Here is a 23,347-nt window from a genome sequence, read left to right on the forward strand (position 1 = left end):
TTCTCCAATATTAACGTTAGTTCTCAAAAAATAAAAAAGTGAAGAGGCATACAAAGTGGGTACGCTAACTTCACAATTGTACAATTTCCAGCGGGAACAGTTTTTTTACTATAAATGCCTATATCTATATACCAATCGTTAGTTCTTCGTTAGTTCTCGATAGTTCTCCAAAATTAACGGTAGTTCTCAAAAAATAAAAAAGTTACGAAGCATAAAAAGTGGGTACGCCAACTTCACAGTTATAGAATTTCCAGCGGGCACAGTTTTTTTACTATAAATGCCTATATCTATATACCAATCGTTAGTTTGTCGTTAGTTCTCGATAGTTCTCCAATTTTTTCGTTAGTTCTCAAAAAATAAAAAAGTTATGAGGCATACAAAGTGGGTACGCTAACTTCACAATTGTACAATTTCCAGCGGGAACAGTTTTTTTTACTATAAATGCCTATATCTATATACCAATCGTTAGTTCTCGATAGTTCTCCAATATTTACGTTAGTTCTCAAAAAATAAAAAAGTTACGAAGCATAAAAAGTGGGTACGCCAACTTCACAATTATAGAATTTCCACCGGGCACAGTTTTCTAAATAAAAATGCTTATATTTATATACCAATCGTTAGTTCTTCGTTAGTTCTCGATAGTTCTCCAATATTTGCGTTAGTTCTCAAAAAATGAAAAAGTTACGAAGCATAAAAATTGGGTACGCCAACTTCACAATTATAGAATTTCCAGCGGGCACAGTTTTTTTCAAATAAAAATGCTTACATCTATATACCAATCGTTAGTTCTTTGTTAGTTCTCGATATTTCTCCAATATTTACGTTAGTTCTAAAAAAAAAATAAAAAAGTTACGAGGCATACAAAGTGAGTACGCTGACTTCAAAATTATAAAATTTCCAGCGGGCACCGTTTTCCGACTAAAAACGCTTAAATCTATATACCAATTTTTAGTTCCATGCATTGTAATTTGATTCATCTTCACACGATGAAAATCAAAGTAACACTGACATTAGAATAACTATCACATTATGATTCTCTCGAAGAGAAAGGATTGCTTATCAGTTCCAGGATAGCGCTTATCTGTGATATTCGCAATAGTAGTTGCAGGTGTCACTCGGTTAGATTATTTTTTAGGAGTGATAATTTTGATTACGTTATCAAAGTGATTAACAGTTGAATATGTTCAGTTAATTAGAACATCCAAAAAAGACAACGCTTCCAAAAATTGGTTTTAGATAAGCAATGAAATCATATTAGTAATATACTTAGTTGTGTGAAAAAGTGCATTTTATAAAAAGTCCATCATGGAAACAAAATAAACTATCCATCAAAATGAAAACCAGAGTCTGCTAAGTAAAATGGTAAAAAGTAATTTATAAGCAGTGATTATTTGAATTGGATTAAGCAGATAAAATATGTACAATCAAAGAACTTCTGTTTGGTTAATTAAACTAATCGTTTGTATTGTTTGTATTTGTTTGTGTTCGGTATTAGTATTATAAAATTACATCATTAAACGTAACACGTTACGAGTGACAGTTGCACGGATCGAGACTGGAAGGTCATACGGACTTGAACAAACTGGAGACTGGAGTAGTGGATGGAATAAATGTGTACAACACATTACTAGCATGGCGTATTGGGTATGGCGGGGTCGAGACAATATTTATTTAGTTGTATAGTAGTATACTGTAAGCATTTTTCGTTGAATGAAGGTGCGCGCTGGAAATCAGAAGCATTAAATAAGTTAATCTATTGATTATTGGCTATACGTATATTTATTTATTTTTTTTAGAACTAACAAAATAAATGAGTGAGCCCATCTTACGATTAATATTAAGATATAGGCACTTTTAGTCAGACAAGGGTGCACGCTAGGAATGATTTGGGTTTGAGGTTGGCATAACCACGTTTAAGACCTTATTGCCTTTTTATTTTTTAAGAACTAGTAATAATATTGGGGAACTAACACGACATAACGAAGAACTAAAGATTGGTAAATAAATATAAGCGTTTTTAGTCAGAAAACGGTGCCCGCAGGAAATTTTATAAATTTGAAGTCAGCGTACTCACTTTGTACGCCTCGTAACTTTTTTATTTTTTTGAGAACTAACGTAAATATTACAGAACTATCGAGAACTAACGAAGAACTAACGATTGGTATATAGATATAGGCATTTATAGTAAAAAAACTGTTCCCGCTGGAAATTGTACAATTGTGAAGTTAGCGTACCCACCTTGTATGCCTCTTAACTTTTTATTTTTTGAGAACTAACGTTAATATTGGAGAACTATCGAGAACTAACGAAGAACTAACGATTGGTATATAGATATAGGTATTTATAGTAAAAAAACTGTGCCCGCTGGAAATTCTATAATTGTGAAGTTGGCGTACCCACTTTGTATGCCTCTTAACTTTTTTATTTTTTGAGAACTAACGTAAATATTGGAGAACTATCGAGAACTAACGAAGAACTAACGATTGGTATATAGATATAGTCATTTATAGTAAAAAAACTGTGCCCGCTGGAAATTCTATAACTGTGAAGTTGGCGTACCCACTTTTTATGCTTCGTAACTTTTTTATTTTTTGAGAACTAACGTTAATTTTGGAGAACTATCGAGAACTAACGAAGAACTAACGATTGGTATATAGATATAGGCATTTATAGTAAAAAAACTGTTCCCGCTGGAAATTGTACAATTGTGAAGTTAGCGTACCCACTTTGTATGCCTCTTCACTTTTTTATTTTTTGAGAACTAACGTTAATATTGGAGAACTATCGAGAACTAACGAAGAACTAACGATTGGTATATAGATATAGGTATTTATAGTAAAAAAACTGTGCCCGCTGGAAATTCTATAATTGTGAAGTTGGCGTACCCACTTTGTATGCCTCTTAACTTTTTTATTTTTTGAGAACTAACGTAAATATTGGAGAACTATCGAGAACTAACGAAGAACTAACGATTGGTATATAGATATAGTCATTTATAGTAAAAAAAACTGTGCCCGCTGGAAATTCTATAACTGTGAAGTTGGCGTACCCACTTTTTATGCTTCGTAACTTTTTTATTTTTTGAGAACTAACGTTAATTTTGGAGAACTATCGAGAACTAACGAAGAACTAACGATTGGTATATAGATATAGGCATTTATAGTAAAAAAACTGTTCCCGCTGGTAATTGTACAATTGTGAAGTTAGCGTACCCACTTTGTATGCCTCATAACTTTTTTATTTTTTGAGAACTAACGAAAAAATTTGGGAACTATCGAGGACTAAGGAAGAACTAACGATTGGTATATAGATGTAAACATTTCTCCTCAGAAAACGGCGCGTGCTAGAACCCGGAAGTGTTAAGTTAGCGTACCCACTTATAATCGGCTATAACTTTTTTATTTTTTGAGAACTAACGAAAAAATTTGGGAACTATCGAGAACTAACGATGAACTAACGATTGGTATGATCAAAAGTGGATACGCTAATATGGGTACGCCAACTTCACGGACCTCGTTTTTAGGTTAGTTGGAATCCAAACGTTGAACGAAATGGGAAACGCTGTACCAGCTGATCGTAGTCGTATTTACCCTTTGGGTACTTTCCTGTTAAAGGGAACATTCATTATTATCGATGATTTATTTTCGATATATCGATATTTTTGTTTTACTTCACGATTGGTATTCCATCTGTTTTAATATATTCAAACGCATTTAAATTACAAATTAAGAACTAACCTTGTCTAGGCAAAAATAATAGCCTATACATTGGATTAGGACATGAAACTATTCTAAACTAACCTAACATAACTAACCAAACTTGCTGTATAGGCTAAGTTACCGTTTCAAAATTCCATTTGATAACAGAAGAGAAAAGGCATATGGGGAATAGGCTATCAAACGGATTTTTGAAATGTTACCAGTTTGGTTGGTTAGGTTAGTTTAGAACAGTTTCATTTTAATATAGGCTAATGTTTTTTTTGATTGTTTGTTGATACTGAACAATATTTATTAACTGTATCCTATATCGTACTTGTCAGCTGATATGTTTCAATTTGTTACTATCAATATACCGGATGGAAAACAAAACTATCGATATATCGAAAATAAATCATCGATAATAATGAATGTTCCCTTTAACAGGAAAGTACCTATCTTGGTAGCCAACTTATTTTCAAGCGTACACGTATTACGTGCCTAATAAAAACACACTGTTTTGTGTTGTTTTGTTAGAATACTTGAGTGTGGCAAAAAATGAGTGCGGCAAAAGTAAATAAATGCAGCAATTAGCTACTCTGCGTGCTATAATCAGTGCAAGGAAACCAGCTTTGTCAGGTAACTGTAGGTAAAGGTAAATTGTCACACCGGGAGTGAAGGTTTTATTACACCACTCGACACTTTACAGTTTAAGCAACTCTGGCAATATTTGTTCTCCTTATCATCTACAGAATGTTCAGATAACGGAAGAAATCTGAGATATTTTCGGCTTTGTGAGGAGATGGCACTAGGGTTTAATAACTATAAACAAAATGTCGATTATTTTAATTGCTAAAACTGTTTCCACAATTGACGTACTTTCGTGACAACTATAATGCGTTTGAATTTCATAATAAGCTCCTTATTGAATCTCTAAACATCGAGGTAGTACAGTGTACTTGCTATGGACATAATATTTTCAATAATGTTTTGAGCCACTATTAAAGTACAGTAATTTAAATGACATTAAGTAAGTGATTTTAAAAAGCAATTACACCACAGCACAGTTTTTATCTCAAATGAGAGGGTCGGATTAACTAAAGTCGTAAAGATCTCTCATAAAAACTTACAGTCAGCAATAAACTGCTGGTAATCATATAGTCTAACTGACTGGGGTCTCTACAAAAAGTAAAGTACCACTCGTAACTTTTTCCCTATTCACTTAAAATTTTTTACATCGGTAACCTCTTACTCTTACAGGTATCTATAACGTTCTATTACCTGATCGATGTAGAGAACTATGTTTTATTTTTGATTTGGACAAAAAACAGAACTGCTGAATTCCATCGAGAACCAATATTTCGAATTTTAAGTTGTGGAGCATTTGTAGAAGAATATTCGGCATGTGCATTTACGATCATATTCTATTTTTATGCTGCTGGTGGCATTTTCAAGGTGCCCCAACCGGCCTCTAGAGTTATGTGGATGGTTCCAATTCCAAACCGGCTAAGTACTCTACCCATAAGGAAGAGGAAGACATTGTCCAAGTAACCCAGTTTGCTCATCGCACCGCAATACGGGTGAACACTTTCAACGTGGTGGTCTTGCTTCATCCAACCACATACTGTATACATTGTCGGAAATTAAAACTAATTTGGGGTTTTTGATACAACTTCAGTGTTGTGTTTATGTACATTTTCGTAACCCACTTCGTGAAAGAGTTAATATTGTGCTGTATCTATTTCTATAATACGTTAAGCAGTTTTTTGTGAACACTACTGTTATTTGTGGACCAATTTACACGTTTGGGGTGTCAAAATATTCGCCTTAATTTGAAGTTTTGCAATAAAAATAAGGTTTTACCGTTTTACTCTCAAAGGTTCCTCATGAGAATTCCGGAATTACATAGAACAAATTTAAAAACAAAAAACAGCTGTTTATATAAAGAAACTCGGTAGCTATTTGGGAGTAAATATTGATGTTTGTAATATTCAGGAGGTTATATACCAAAGTAAACAGTTAACCAGTTTTGTTGGAAGAACAGAAAATGCCTCGAATTCAAAGAAGAAATATTGAAAACAGGAGGACAATTAATAAGACATCTTATGCATTATGAGAAAAGTAGGAGACGAGAGGCCTGGTCTAGCAGTAAGGAATACAGATTCTCATTCACTTGAAGAGATTAACAATATTTGCCAGATCTACTATGAAACTTACTTTGGATGCGATAAAAACACGAATAATATACACATCGTGTTGTCACGTTGGTAAAGTAAACTTTCCTAATGTAAGATCAAATACCTGCATAAATGTTTAATGGTAACACTGACAGACCGAGTAATGTAAAAAACTGTTGTAAAAACTATAATAATGGCTGGTTCCTCATGGAGGGCTAAGCAACAAACTGTGGTACCTACCCAAAGTAAGTTTGAATCTATATCAGACAAAGTGCTGCCATTCTTTATTCAAAGAACTCAACTTTTGGTAATATCAGCTTTAGCTATGACATTACTGAAGCTAAAGGGCCAGTTCATAGCAAGGGTTGAATATTACCAGCAGGATATCACATTTTCTGCAATGTCACAAGGACAACATTATGTGGCTGCGAGTCAGGACAATTTCTTTGGAGAGGTTAATTTTTTTCAACACAAATAAACAAAAGTCAACTCCCAAAAAGCTATAAAATATTTACATTATTAATTATTATGGAATTATTAAGAGCTTGTGTGGAGATTCCGAACCACTCGTCACAGCATCATTCATTACACATGTTGTTGCGATTGGGATTCAGACCCAATCCTGAGACCTTTTTCCATTACACCAACCGCACTTTCAGGCTGCCCCAAATTCTAAACACCGACCCAACATAGGTGCTAATAGATGTGCGCAGTGAGACGGCGCATGCGCAGTCAATTCATTACGGCGACTGCGCCATTCCATTGCGCCACTCGCCGGTTTGTGTGGCAAGCGCCAGGGGCCGTGATAATACACCATGGTGGCGCACCGGTATACCTTGTAGAGGACCCTCATACTAGAATAAATTCCATTATATTAGTTTAAGATTGAGAAAGTAAATAGTGAGGTTTGATTGAGAATTTAGTCCATACAAGAACTTTTCTACCATGTCCAACTGTGTGTAAATCCCTATGCAGTTGTCTGAACTGATGATGCTTGGACTATAGTTCGGCCGCTTAGAAAACGACCTGCGCGCTAATGCTAAACCAATGCTGGAGGAGGTCGCTTTCTAAGCGGCCGAACTATAGTTTCGTTTTTAACCTTCAATTTTGCGCAGTTATAAGTATTTTTCTCCTAGTGTGCAATATACCCGAGTTTAAATGCGTCTTCATAAACCATTAACAGAAGGGTAAAAGGGCTGTAGTGTGCTATGTATTATTTACCACCTGCGGCCCTTTTTGGAAAGTGTCTCAAATGTCAAAAGCATTTAGTCGCAAAGTTGAAATATTTGCACCGACCCTTGGCCTGCGTGAAAATTTGCTCAAATAGCACAGCTTTGTAAGTTATTTGTTCAAAAATTGGTGTTTAAACAGTGTAGATGAACTAACCCTGCAAAAATAGCTGGAGAAAGAAAGTAGGCTTAATTTTCTTACTAAGGCTTTCGCTGTCAGAGTCTATCGATATTTTCAGCTTCAACTTCGTCGTCAGTTAAAATTCTATGCCAGATATTTTACCCTTTCTCTTTAGTGGCATCCTCAGTTACAAGAGTAAAAAATATGGGTTGTGAGAAGGATAGCCTACTATAACGTTGAATTTTGAATAGTTACTAGGCTATTTGTTGTTTTTGTTATTGATCACATTCCACACTAAAGATAGCTTAAAATTCCATAATATCTTGATATCACAGACTTAACCTGAACCACAGCACTAAGCACTTTTGAAACATAACCGCACCTCTCCACTTTACACTCGGATTAGTGAGCCAATTCGTTCAGCGATACAGGCAACAGAATGACGCCATAGATGGATATAGTTGGCGCTAAACATCAGCTGATGTCATTGCCGCCATGGCGGGAGTCAGGTGGTAAACAGCTGTTACCAAACACCTGTTGTGTTAAACGATCTCCACCCGACCGTAAGTCCGGTCACAGCGTACCCCGAACCCCTACCGGACTGTACTGATGGACTCGATTCAAAATTAAAGTATTGTGAAATGTTCTCAAATCACACTACGATTAATTATAGAGAATAACAACTCGAATCCAAATCCAACTTCAATGATAATATTATGATCATGCGGTGTTTAGATGACCGGCATGATTACAGCTGTCTGGTTATACATATTCTTGGGGGTTTTCGGCTTTTAGCGAATTTCCCATATAGGGAATAAGCTATTACCGTAGTACTCATGGTAAGACCTGGACCCGAGACCGATCTAATTTTTCATTTTGAGGTCCCTAGAGGCCAAAAACACCATCCGTTCAAATTCATATATATATATATATATATTTATATGTGTCCGTTAGCGAGATAACTCGAGCAAAAATGATCCGATTTTGATGAAATTTGGTACAAACGTGTAAACCTACGTTTATTCGAACGAGTTCGCGATCCAGCATAATCGGGCCATGGGAACGGGGGTTTATGGGGGGTTTTATGGGGTAAAAATGGGTTTTTCCCATTTTTCAACCTAAAAACAAAAAATTTGGCGATTTCTTTCTAAACCGTTTTGTAGAGCTTAAAAAAAAGAAATAATTTAGTATATTGAAGCGCCTAACGGTCACGGAGAAAATTCAAAAATAGTGTAATTAAAAATTCCCATGTTATTCTTATGGAGAAAATGAAAATTGTTGTAGTTTACTTGTTTATGGGTATATATTGATAAAATTTGGCAAATTTATTTATTTCATCCTATACTATTGACGTATGGTCAAAAACACTTTTTACCTTCCCCGTAGCAGCAAACCTAAGCACTCGTTAAATCTAATGTTATTTAAATAGGGAATAATATGTCTTATTTATGGAAATATTTTAGTAAAAATGTAATCAGACGAGTTGAAATTCGCTTAGTCTGCAGGTTTGCTGCGGCGGGGGTATTTGGTTATTTAGTCGTCATGTTTGTTGTAAACTATGAGGATCTGCGTCGATTGTTAATTTGTTTCTTCTTAGCGGCTATTTTTGATTATTCATTTCTTGGAGATCTATGCATCTGTTTTGATTCTTCATTTGTTGCAGATCTTTGGATCGGTTTTGATTATTCATTATTCAGCTCTGTAGATCTGTTTTGATTGTTTATTTGTTGGTTATTTGCTCTGTTGAGATATTTTCATTGTAATGTTTGTTGCAACACTATGTATGTTATTTGATTGTCGTGTTCGTTGCAGCTCTGTGGATGGTGGCGTGAGTGTTGGGGACATGCGGCTCAACGGCGGCCGTTATGAAGGATCTCTATCTTCTACGTCCACTACTGAAGCTGGTAAGAAACATTACAATATAAAATCTTTTGTATAATGTTTATGTTGATGAAATGACTCTAAACTCAGAGAACCTACAATGCCTGAAGATAAGCAACAGTCATGCAAACTCAACATTTGGAGTCGTGCATCTGCAGACGATTCAGATGCGATCTATTGCCTTACACAGTTTATTCCACAGTTTCTTTACATACTTTTGGTAGAAAATATTGTTATGTTTTTCATTCAAAAGAAAATGTTACAGTTCCTATACTTAAATGAAGTCTAGACACTTTGTTTTTCACATTACCTTACTCGAACATAATTTGCATTAGGGCCAAGCAAGGGGCTTGTATAGGAAAATTGACTCGCTATGCAAGTGGACCATTCTCTAAACAATTTATCGTCGCCAAACACATTATATTTTTTGTCAACAACTCAACTATTTTTATGCCATTTTCATCTTTTAAACATATTTGCACTCTTTCGTGATTTTGATTGAAGACTTCATATTTCTTAGACCATGAGAACGGTATTTAAGAATTAACCATCAGCATTAATCGTCTAACCAAAGTATTCATACACAAATTCAAGCTTTGCATGTGGTATCTATGGACCCTCCATTTTTTGGAAGTGTCATACTTCTCTTCAGCCAATTTACAATTTTTTTAAACATGGATTTGAATCTACTCTTCTTCGCACTCTCCGACTTTCTCGATGCCTCGAGCCCAAGCACCACTCATGAACTCCTTACTATCCCCTGCCCCAGGGCCGCCCCTGAGGTCCATGTTCAGCCTGGTTGGAGGAGGTAATGGTGCGAGGAGAATGGTCCATTCGTGCGTCGCTCAAACTGCTATAGAGATGGATGCTGAAGCTCGACTCAGATAAGCCTCGGATTATGATAATCCTAGTGATCTGGCGCACCCTCAATTTACCGATCTGATGATTTTTCCAGTTGTTTTCGCTCTGCCATTATCTCTAATAGGGTTCCTGGTCAGATTTTCTTCGTGGTGGTCACACAAATTTAAATATAAGTTATACAGCTAAATTACAAACCCGATTGCTTGATGGACGGTTGTTTGCGATTGCTGCAATCAATTTTGTCGATTGATTGTTAAAAATTAGTTTGTTCTATCGATATGTTTTCTAGTTTTCGTGAATAATCTGAAATATATAGATCGTAAAACACTTTTAAGACGAGTATTTATTATTTTTGGACCGTAATAGGCCCTAACCTAAAGATTCCCCACTTAGGTCGATATACCACCTCATCTTCAGACTCATTTTTAGACAAATCCACTTCTTAGAAGAGGGTAAAAATTATATTGCGAGGTTTAGACTTGGATGCAATCTCCACTCAAAGGCGTTTTTACTTGTGCTACACCATAAAACATACCCTTATTCTAAACCACAGGTCCAAAACTTATATCTCACCTGCAGATACATCGACCTGTCTAGGCCCTTCTTCTGGAACATCCTGCCTAGACCCTTCCCAATATCCCAGTCCTGAACGTCGGTCACGTCCGTCGTATCCTGTCGCGCCACCTTCGCCCCAGTGGCTCTGGTAGGTCGCCGTCAAGGTCAGGACACCGTCTAGGAGTCAGGACACGTCTGTAGACAATGAGTCAAATCCTTATCATTCATTGTCGCATTGTCATGTATTGGGCGAAGGTGATGAGCGACGATGTTTTATGAATGTGATGTGATTTATAAGGCTTATGCTTATGCAGAGTGGTTTTATTGGATGATTTGGTGTACATCTTTAGTACTACCAGAGGAGTAATACTAGAGGAGTAGACCGCAACTCCTTCAATCTATGGTACTACTCAAGTGATACCGTAGTTGTCTGCCAAACAAAATCGTGGGGCTCTTAACGCAATCGTGTTACCGACATAATTTTGCAATCAGCAGCAAAATATGAGACTTGCATAACCCATTGTTACCACTTTTGTCAACTTAGCATCGTCAGCAGTTCCATTTTAGTAACAGCCAGTGTTTACATGTTCGGCGGGGTGCTATTATCAAACACCACACGTAGACCTACATTCAACACACGATATACACGATAACCGTGATTATAGGTTTTAAGCCCACCTTATTTATAGAAAATACCCCCGCCACAGCAAATCTGCAGACTAAGCGAGATTCTATTTTCCCTGATCGGATTTTTACTAAAAGATTTCCTTAAACAAGTTAGATTTATTCCCAATTCAAAGAACATTAGGTTCTGCGAGCACTAAGATTTGCTACTACAAGGAAGGTAATTAAAGTGTTGTTTTCGTGAGCTAAGTACAAAATAATTAAATTTGTCAAAACTGATCTAAATCTATTCATAACCAAGCAAACTACAACAGTTTACTATTCTTCATACAAAAAACATAAGATTTTTTTTCCTGTAACCATTAGACGCACAACAACACTACGATGTTAAGTTTTTTTGTTTTTAAGCTCTTAAAAAAAAATTTAGAAAGAAATCACAAAATTTTGTGTTGGGGTCGAAAATGGGGAAAAATAATTGTTACCCCATCAAACCCAACTGTTACCATAGTTTGAACATGCTGGTCTGCAAACTCGTTCAAATAAAAGTAGGTTTAACACGTGTATACCAAATTTCAGACGATTTTTGTTTGAGTTTCAAGAATTTGAAGAGATGGTGCTTTTGACTTTTGGGGATATCAAAAAGAAAAAGCAGATCGGTCCCGGGTTTTGGTCTTATCATGAGACCGACGTTAAAAGTTTATTCTATATAGGAAGCTCGCTAAAAATGATAGGTCTTTTGGCCCTGTGAAGGAGATTTCTCTATATGATTATTCATTTATTTATGGCAGCATGGTAGTACTGTAATAGTAGTTTGTTTTATGCTAAGGCCCGGTGGTGTGAGCCTAAAGCTCTAGGTCTATCAAGGAAAGATTGTTTCGCATACGAGAACTTGCTCTGAAATTGAGATTTCCCTCCATATAATAAATCAATTTAGCAGTGACAGCATAATGATGGTATATGCGCCACCTGAGTCAGAGGTACAGGTGTAGGCACTCAGTGTAGGTACGTAGTGTGGGCGATGTGATAATCTCCCTGTCAACACCAGTATCTTTATTGGCCTCGATCCCAGACACCCAGTTTTTGTTGTTTCCCCTCGCAAGACATTATATTTATCATATTGGACAGTGGGACCGGAGATACAGGTGCAGTTAACAGTCTGACTGTTCGAACCCACATACAAGAGGTCATTTATTGGATGTTCTTTAACTTAAACAATGTAGAAAGATGTGTTTGGACTAGATTGTACGTTAACTGCCCGGCAAAAGCAATCAATTCTGCTGGTAGATCTCTGTGAATTCAGCGACATTAATTTAGTAAACTCTAATTGGACTGCAACATTGACATAAAATTAACTTAAATGGTTCTCTACGTCATCTGACAAGTAAATATTTACTGCACAAGTCCTGCTGTACTCGATTGAAGCATCGACCTGTTATTTGCCTGGTAGATTAGCAACCGATCCTAAATGAAGATCTCTACATCTCCTGGGAAGAGGGCACAAATTTGACAAATTTAATCTACGTAAAGGGCGGAGAAATGTTCCTTCTGTTTTAAACCTTAATGCCTAATAGGTTGGAGTTAGTATTTGCTTGGTTGTCTCAGAGAATCCTTTATTTGCATGCCACTCTCTGAAAACGTTTTACAAACAATTTTCTTACCCTTTCTTAGAATCAAGATTTTTTCTAGTTCGTGCCCACTGCCCATGCAGCCGTCTTTGAGGGTCTAAGGCCTCGTAATTGATAACCGGTATGTAAATAGAATTACAAATAAATGTAGTTTACAGATTATCGTTTAGATGAGTGAATCCCAATATCTACTGATCTGTACTTGACCTTAGTCCCTCTCGATGCGATTGTAAGGAGAACAGTGGCCTCCCAGCTGAGCCGGGCGTTGTTTGTTAAAGCTTTCCCGCCCATTTCCTTACCTGGACTTGTAATTTCCCGGCAAAAATAACATCCATCATCCACGCTCCGCCGCCGACGTCCCTTCCGACAGCTAAGTTTGCTAAGCCTAACAAGATTTCGCTTATCCATTTAGAGAGTCGGGGTGTATTCTATTGACTATTCTCATTGTCAGTCAATGCTACATTTTTATGCTATATCTAGCCTTCCTTCGTGATAGTAAACTGTTCCTATTTGTTTGGAAAACAACAGCTGTTTTTAATAACATGAAGAAAAGACGGCCACAAATTAAATACCTAACAAAATTTATAGTTTTGATCAAAGTAATGTTTACAGCGCCCTTTTTAGTGATGGTTCCTAAAAGGAGGAAAACCCTACCTCCAATTTAAATATTGATCTGATATTGAATTATTTTTGCCAACATTTCGCGATGCTTGTTTTCTGTTTCCAAAGTAAAAGTAACCTCTATGTTACATTTAGGATGAACACTGTTGTTTGTGAATCGCTGACGCTGAGTGGTCATTGTTGTTGTTCCGATCCCAAGCAGTCGGTTCTTATTCAAGATCTATCAAGTCATTGAGCTTTCAATGCTGCTTTTGTAACTTTAGGCCGAGTGTCGATACCAGAGTTTGAACAGTTCCCCTGCAAAAAAGTATAATTCCGTTGAAAGACAGAGGAATAAACACCTCATCAGCAAACATTCTCGGTTTGGTGTTAAAAGTCGACAATGAGCTGCCTAGACTCTACACGAGTGATCGGTTCGACCTTGACCGACCACGTTTCGAATTTGCATCTCGGGCCGTCCTCAGGCTCGAGCGGCTGTATAGTGGTGACATTGGTTTAAAACAGACCCAGAACACTACGTACTGCGGCATTGAGTATCGTGTTTAGGTACAGTTTCTTGCACACTCAGATGGTATTATTAACAGTATTGTGATAGTTGTAAGTTTTATTATAAAATATTCCTGGTAAAAATTAGTATTTGTATCCTGTTCCTTTATACTGTTTTCATTTGTCACTTGAATTCTTGATTCAGACTCGCTACACGATTTATAATCTCTGCTTCAACCGTATTTTTTTCACCCAATTCAAGGTTGTATGAATTAACGTTGTGCACTTTTACACCAGTCAACCAGTGAACGGTTATGGCATTTTCACCTTGATTTAACCATCGTAAACCTAAATTTGGGAATCATCCTTGGCGGACCTTATTCGGCTATATCCATACATGTCTAAATATGGATGTATAATAAAATCATCCAGTACCGGTCGGCTGTGCATAGCGTCGAAAATCACTGAAAAATATACTTGATTTGAGTCACAACCTGTGAGTTAAATTTAGACATCACTTTATTTTATCCCAGGGCTTTGGGTTTAACAGTATTGTTTATGTACACCTATTGATGTAATCAAAGTCCTATACATCTGGAAAAGCTTTTGGAAACAAATACACGAATAGATATACTGTAGTTAAAAATAAACTAAAGTTAAATATCTCGTCAACAATTTGTGTCAATTTATCTGGTTTCAAAGTTCTGATTATGTTGTTCACCATCATTTAGTCCTTCGAGTTCCATCGTTGGCGTACTACTGCAAGTCAACAAACCGTTTCCCAAGCCCTGACAGCAAATGCCTGAAACCACTTACAACTCAAAGCGCGAAGCTAATTTGTATTGCTTTCCATTGTGAGCGAGTGAAGCGACGAATCGCTCCAGAGTGAGCGAGTCTTTTAATTCTTAACGCGTTGATTCGAGCGGAACCTGCATCTGTGGACCGGTACATTGATTGTTTTCTGGTCGTTTATCATCTGGCAAGAAATGTAGTTATTGAACAGAACAGGGTATTAGGGTTTGTAATTAGAGGTAGCAGCGTCACCCTTTTAAATCGTAGAATAGTATGAAACAATATTTGACTAATACTGACATTGATTTTAGCATTTCCTTTTCGAATTGCTAATACATTCACTCGCATTCATGTTAAGGTCACCCTTAATAACTGTGGAGAACAGTATTTATTGTTTTAACCAAACGAGTAAACTTGCCCAGTAAAAGTTACCTCATTAATAAATGTATCCTCTAAATTGCAATTGTTTACCATTAAATACTTCACCTGTAATCGTTTTTTTTTATTACTTTACTGCTATGTGTAATGTATTTACTGACCATCCTATAGCACAGCTAAACCATTAATTAACCACACAACATTATTCAGCCACAGCTACGTCGAAGCGCTTATTGTGACAATGTGACACTTTGAGCTCGACAGGTGCGTGACAATGCATGCATTTTGTCTCGCCGTGCGTGGCAACTGAACATACAACAGACTCAACATAGCCAAAGCTAACTAGACATTTTCTGCCTGCGGTAGGATATTTGTTAGGATGGTCTATTAGCACCAGATCTTAGTTGTCATTGGGGTATTAAATTAACGATGATATCTAAAAACGGTCGTGTTAGATAGTGCACAGAAAGGGGGTTTAGTAATTTCGCGTTCAAAATCCCTTACAAAACATATACCTCAAACTGTAGAACTGCATTGTGTTGTATAATAAACAATGTTGTTCAATGAAAATTGACAATACTGCACCATAACTCAACCTGATCTAATTAATAGAGGCCTTCTGAGAAAATCACTCTAATTAAGGTATGAAGTTGAGTTTTTAAATTAGCATTGAGGGATGTTACTTACTTCAGAAACAAAAGATTTGTACTAAGCACAAAAAACACAATTAACATCCAAAGAGATCTTCGGATAAATTAAAGAAGACTCGTATGGCCATACAATATTATCGCATCTGCCAAGAGGCATATCAGTTAGACCAATGCCCGAATTAAAGGCCCATTTTGTGATGGCAATATATTTGACTAGCTACAGAGCCCGTTGTGGTTAAATACAACGGTCTCTAGTAAAATAATGGTTGTGAAATCCATACATAACTTTACTCACTAAAATTAATGGTATAGATTAAGCACATAACATTAGAATCGCATACTTAACATAAGGAACTCGCTTTAAACACAAATGCAAATTGTTAACAACAACATTTAATCAAAGAAAAATCAATTAAATAACAATTTAACAATAAGCTGTTAAATTATTAACACATGTTTCGTATGTTTAGATTAAGCATACTGGTAAACAAATTATTGCCATCTATAAAAATTATTGGTTTTCTTTTCTGAGTCGGGTTAAAGGTCTTCTACCCGACCGATTTTCATAATTTTGGCCTTAAACTTAAGGTATGGACGCACCACAGATTTGCCATCAATCATCAGCATTCATTTTGACGTATATTTCGAGTTATGCTCAAAATGCGTCCCTGTACATTTCTTATGGGAGTTAAATTTTTTTTTCGAGTTCGTTTGGCTCTTCTACCAGCCTGATTTTCATAATTTTGGTCTTAAAAAATTAAGCTATGCAAGCATATATTTGTCATCAAGCATCATTATTAATTTATCTAATGTATCACTCAACGAAAAAATATAAATTTGATTTTTTTGATTTTTTACTTCAATTAAAGATGTATTCCAGCAGTTCTAATTACATAACCCTATATGTTTTGGTCTAAAAACCTTTAATGAAATACCAGCTTTCATTTGAGCTATTGATTATTAAGATTCCAATCTTGATAATCCTACCTAAAGCACACTGCTGAATCACGAATCAACAATAATTATAATCGTTTAGGTACTTTCTGCTATCTAACTCGTAACTCAACTTTTATTTAAGTTATTTTATATGTCTTGGTCTTAAAATACTTCAAAGGCTTTCACTTGAGATATTGATAGTTTTAATCGGTTAAGTTAAAGATATCCTGAATCGCAGAAAACATAAATTTAATTATATCTTGGATATGGAATTTAGTTTTAGATATATTTACTCAATTATAATTACGTTATTCTATTTGTTTTGACCTAAGAACCTGCAGTGAAATACCAGCTTCCATTTTAATGATTGATTATTAAGATCGGACGTACCTAAAGCACACTGCTAAATCACGAACAACCCAAATAATAAAAAAATGCAGTTATTTAAATCCATTGTTAAGCCCCTGAGCTGTGGATATTATTGTAAGAATATATTACTTACGTCAATCAGCTCATTAAGTCGTGAGTTTCACCTCAGTACATGTTTCGACACATTGTCATCATCAGCTGAGTTAGTACTTGTGAAGGTTTAATTCACCAGATGGCTTCGTCATGTTGAATAAATTAACACGTAACATGTAACACGAATACGACACGACACATATACATTTATAACACGTAAAACTTGAAGACATGCAGGCCTGCTCGAACAAAACATACGGTCACGCCGCGGGTCGGGGACAGACCAGTCTGTAATATAAACCAACATTACTACCAATTACTATGGGACCAGTCTGTCAAATTGATACCATACACTTCTTGGAAACACTCAAAAAAGGCAGCCAAAAGTCTTACCCAAATAAAAAGTGTGAAAAACACCGTTTTCAATGTATTTCTTATGGAAAACATGTTTTTTGAAATATTTCACCATAAATCATAACAAAAGCAAACTTTCATAATTATTTGCAAATCTACACGAATTGAGCTTTCCAACGACCCATTAATTAATAAAATCGGTCCAGTAGAACTCTAGATTTAGTTGTACAAAGATTTTTAAAACTGAATTATATATATTATATGTTACGTGTTAATTTATTCAACATGACGAAGCCATCTGGTGAATAAAACCTTCACAAGTACTAACTCAGCTGATGATGACAATGTGTCGAAACATGTACTGAGGTGAAACTCACGACTTAATGAGCTGATTGACGTAAGTAATATATTCTTACAAAATGCAGTTCTTTATCATCGATTTATAGTCAAACGGTCTTTCTTGCAACCTCAACAGCAACTGTCAGACTTTGACGGGTTTCACCTAGCAAATAAAAAAAAAATCAAACTTTCGTAATTATTTGAAAGTCTACACGAATTAGGCTTTCCAATGACCTACTAATTAATAAAATCGGTTCAGTAGAACTGTAGATTTAATTGTACAAAATCTTTAGTTCAGTATTTTCTCACCATTATAAATTGGGAGGTTGCTTAACGTTTTTGCAAATAACTCTGAAATGGTGAGGAAATCGACCAAAGTGGAAGGTAATATTCTGATAGAGAATAAAATTTCCTACAAATTACTATTATGCATTTTTGGAAAATACTCAATAAAGGCAGCCTAAAGATGGCTACAAATATAAACTTGGAAATATAAACTTAGAAAAAAAGGCATTTTAAATGTAATATTGTTTATTTTCATTGTTTTACCTCAAATATGTAATAAAATCAAACTTTCATAATTATTTGCAAATCTACACAAATTAGGCTTTCCAACGACCCATTAAGTAACAAAATCGGTCCGGTAGAAGTCTGGATTTAGTTGTACAAAGTTTAACAAAAATATAACTAATTCTGTATTTTCTCACCACTATAAATTTGGAGATCACTTAGATTATTGCCAATAACTTTTAAATGGATGGAAAATCGACCAAAGTAAATGTTATATTCTGAAAGAGAATAAAATTTACTACAAACAACTGCTATGCATTTCTTGAAAACGCTTAATAAATTCAGCCAAAAGCTGGCTACAAATAGAAACTTTAAAACAGAAACTTGAAAAAAGCAGTTTTTAATGTATTTTTGTAATTTTTAATTTTTTACCACAACATGTTAATAAAATCACACTTTCATAATTATTTGCAAATCTGCATGAGTTGGGCTTTCCAATTACCCATTAATTAACAAAATCGGTCCGGTAGAAGTCTAGATTTAGTTGTACAAAGTTTAAAAAATATATCCCTAACTCAGTATTTTTTCTTTACTATAAATTCGGAGGTTGCTTAGCTTTTTTGCAAATAACTTTTAAATGGTGAGGAAATCGACCAAAGTGGAAGGTGATATTCTGAAAGAGAATAAAATTTCCTACAAATTGATACCATACACTTCTTGGAAACACTCAAAAAAGGCAGCCAAAAGTCTTACCCAAATAAAAAGTGTGAAAAACACCGTTTTCAATGTATTTCTTATGGAAAACATGTTTTTTGAAATATTTCACCATAAATCATAACAAAAGCAAACTTTCATAATTATTTGCAAATCTACACGAATTGAGCTTTCCAACGACCCATTAATTAATAAAATCGGTCCAGTAGAACTCTAGATTTAGTTGTACAAAGATTTTTAAAACTGAATTATATATAGAATAGATGACTACATCGTGATGATATCACAAATTTCAGTCGTAATACTCATTTTAGTTCTAAAATACCAGTAAACCTTTAAATTTCAACAATAGTTTGCCTGTCGAATGTCTCCCGAGATTGTTTATTCTCATAGCTCAGCTGCATTTGACCTGTGACCCCTTGACCCAGGTTGTCCTAGATGACCTTCGGCCGCTCCCATGGTCCGAGGTCGCGGAATGTCGGAGTGTGGTGACATTGATTTGTACCGCTCCAGCGTGCAATTGCAATAAGTAGCGCCTTCGGTTAGACGATGCAATCACCGCACCACGTTGCTGTGTTGCAGTTAATGCGATGTAGAAAGTGAAGGCGTTTCGTGATTTTTGTAAGACGTTACGCTTAAAGCTATAATTTTCTAAAATAAAAGGTTTTTTTAGGACAGTATGGTAATTTTTTTGAAGATTGAGGCTTCTCTTTCCTGGGTGTGATAGTAGGATAAGACGGATAAGTAGTTATCTTCTTGGAATTCTGTGAAAATTAGAAGCATTTTGTCTCCGGTATATCATACACAACAATTTACGGCTTTTGACCGACTTCAAGCGTGTGTGATACCTTTATTAAACATTCCACTGCGGATAGAAACCTAGCAATAAAAAAAGAAACAGCAGAGTTTTTCAATGTTCAGGCTAAAGTTAAAAGTTAAAAGTGTATGGAAAACAAGTTGTGAAACATTTTTATTATTTTTACTGAAACGACGCAAATAATTGGTTGAATCGTATAGGCCTATAAATCTTTGTATTGTGGGTAAAATAAAACGCAAGATGTGTCTCATTTAAACAGGTTAATTATATTTTGGTATTGTGTTAACTGATGTTGATATATGAGTATCTGTAGTAACCCGTTTTGAATTACCACGCAAATGAACTGATGAATGAAGTTACTAAACGATGGTTTGTTAGTTATAAAAGTCCACTTACATGAGAAAATGATTGTGCGAATGCATGATTACCACATTACTGAAATCCCGATCGTTTGCTGGCAGATTCTTGAATTACTTCTTCTAATGGATCAAATCAATTTTACTATTATTTACTATAGGCCCTAACCTCAGAGTAACAAAACAAAATTTTGTTTTGTTACTCTGAGCTCTGAGCTATAACTTACTGTATTTAACTCCGAACTCCGTTGTGTTTATTAAGTTGAATTGTTTGTGCTGAATTACTATTCTCGCCAGTCTATTGTCAAAGTGTATTGTCAAGCCAGTTCGCTTGTGATAGTTGATATTTTATCAGGTTCTCACATGAGATGGCGGCTCCATACACTGAGCGAAAGTTGTGAGAATGAGGCTGACTGTCTCACGAGTCTCATTCAGTCCCTACACTACCAACTACAGAGTAATAGTAACGTATACATTCTAAATTGATTGGTACTTAACAACAGGTTTCCTAACGATAGAAATTATATAGTTTCAATCAGAACATTTTCCGTGCTTTGCGAAATGGCGAGGGCGTAGAAGAGAATAATGAAGTTAGTATGGTCGATGGTATCCCACCAGCGATCGCAAAAAAAACCAAATATGTGATCGATGTATTCTACCTCATAGCTGCCACCTTCAGAAGAAGTCCCCTGATAAAGACACTAGCAGCTGACGTTTCGTAAGCGGACCTGAAGCAGCAGAACAATTGTCTGGCAATTAGCAACATTCCACAATGGCGCTGCTCTGTGATTGTCATGCTAAACTGTGAATTGTGAACAACACGGCAGTCGTCAGTGAGGTGTTAAAGTGACAACAACAATACAACAGCAACGACACACTGACAGGCAGTCGAGATAGTGACTACGGTATGAATGGGAGTTTTGAAATGAGAAGTACGAGTAAGAACGGCTACGTTTAGAGGTTTCATTAATATTGTGTAGACTGGATAGATAAAAACAAAACACACTCCCGACTGTAGACTGTGGATTATCTCATTATAATGGGGAAAATACGATAGGCCTGGTCCTCCCTTTAATGTATTAATTTATTTTCCTGTGACAAGTCAAACATCCTAATCCTTTAATTAGTTGTTGACCCTCAATCGACACGATTTTTCAATTGGAAAAAACTATAGCACTCATCCTTTTTTTAAATTTATGCAACACAATTCAGGTTGTTTTTTAGGGATAATTTTGGAAATTTTTCATCACGATTATTAAAAACTCTTATAGATTATGTAGCCAATTTTCTAAATTTAGGAATTAACTAGTTAGGTAAGAATATATACCAGTTATACTACGCAACTCTGCATCTTTTATAGTGTTTCGATTCGATTAATTATTTGTCGGCGCGCCGTTGGCAGCTCTGTAACCAATCAGCTGTCGCGGACAACAATGCTGGTCAGCTGACCTTGACTGTTGTGTTTTGTCTGTTGAGTAACCGCATTCTCTCACACCGAAACATTCGACCTCAGCGTGAGACTTTTTTACAAGAAGTATAACACAAATAAACACTCCCAGTCCCAGTGCATAATATAAAGATGTATCACTTTTATAGTCGATTCTGTAATCAAAAGTCTCAAACTATATCACTTGGCAATCCACTTTAGCTATTATTAATAGTGGACAGTTCATTCTTATGTTATAAAGCTGTAGAAATGTTCGAGATTAAAATTATCATTGTTGAGTTTAGTCAACGACAGTGTACGCTGATTTAAATTACCGATTTATGTCAATTAACCAAGTTTAACCAAGCCAAGCAGAATATTCAAACTAACAACCTCTTTTGAAGTGGCATGAACAATCACAGTACAGCCGAACCTCTATAAGACGTATTTCAAGGTGTAGGGAAAAATTCTTATTATCGAGGTATTCTTAACAAAGAGGTCCGTTTTGTCGAGGTTTAAAACTGCCGTTTTTTAGAGGTTTCTCCTCGCTCTGAGGCAACTGTTATAAATGAAAAGGGATGGGTGGGGGTTTCATGTTGAGAAAAGCTGATGTTTGTTTTGAACACTACGTACTATGGAGGTTAAGAAGATCATGAAAAACTTGTCTTATATAGGTTGCATTCGTCTTGTAGAGGAGTTGTGCTAAGAATATTCGTCTTGTAGAGGTTATTCAGTCCTAGCCCATGTAACAAACAAATTCGTCTTATTGAGGTTTTTAACCTAATTACTACGTTGTATAGAGATGCTTTTAGCATTGACCTTTATGAAAGTTTCAAGGGGATTTTCAAATTATCGAGGAATCCATACTAACGAGGTTCGACTAAAATAGTCTTGCTATTAACGCCGATTGTATCGAAATATTATTGCATTGGCCATTCAAGGCCTGACTAAGAGTTTTTTTTAACAAATACACAATGGAACTAACAATTTGAATCAATTGTTGAGGATGCACTTCCGTGACATAACACGTGACATTTCGTGATTGCAATATGTGGTCTCTGGTCTATCACACGCGATAGGCCATGTTATACTATGAAGTTGTTACAGCTCTGTACAGTATTTCACATGCATCCACCACGCAATCTAAAATGACGAAAAGACAGGTGCAATTACAACAAGTGTTAGAATAATTGTAAGAAAATAATTAACCGTTTTCTCACTCGATATTAATGTACCGTACTTTACAGGCAATCAACACATTGCATTTGAACTCATGTTCCTGTATATGACGTCAGCCGCACACCCTATACTGTATATTTTAATAATAAATTATTGGCCTTCATAGACACAGAAAAGAGGTTCAAACAATACAACAAAACGCCCTCTGCAGAAAAAACTGACAGAAATATATTTTAATCTTGTCTTTGCCTGTTCTATAAGGGTGATAAATCTTTAAGAAAATATGGACATGCTCTATTTATACTAACTGAATGTGATATTCTATAATAAACTAAATTGATGGTAAACACAGTGTACGACGAGTGATAAATATAATTTTTTGATAGTCGAGCAAGGCGTTTGTATGTTTTTAATATTTATTACTAAGATGTTTTTAAACCTAAAACCCTTTACACGAAACTCATTTCAGATTAGCTGGTATGAATTGCATGTCGCTTATCAATATGAAAAGCCCAGCAGGAACCAAGGGGCTAATTATTCTGGTACAAAAGACTAGGAG

The 23,347-nt window shown here is 35.6% G+C and overlaps 1 protein-coding gene across 4 annotated transcripts in view; it reads left to right on the forward strand.

The window, feature by feature from the left end:
- The window catches only part of LOC128985748 (echinoderm microtubule-associated protein-like 2), a 115,410-nt gene that overhangs the window by 23,354 nt on the left and 68,709 nt on the right, over positions 1 to 23,347 (forward strand). For all 4 annotated transcript variants that reach the window (XM_054405585.1, XM_054405593.1, XM_054405591.1 and 1 more), the window contains exon 2: positions 9,035 to 9,126. In XM_054405585.1, the coding sequence (XP_054261560.1) occupies positions 9,066 to 9,126 (61 nt within the window). In that variant the 5' untranslated portion in view covers positions 9,035 to 9,065. The remainder of the gene's footprint in view (positions 1 to 9,034; positions 9,127 to 23,347) is intronic.

Source organism: Macrosteles quadrilineatus, unplaced genomic scaffold (genome assembly GCF_028750875.1).
Source record: "Macrosteles quadrilineatus isolate MER2022 unplaced genomic scaffold, UCM_ALF_1.0 Scaffold_2__2_contigs__length_208266976, whole genome shotgun sequence".
Taxonomy (NCBI): Eukaryota; Metazoa; Arthropoda; class Insecta; order Hemiptera; family Cicadellidae; genus Macrosteles; species Macrosteles quadrilineatus.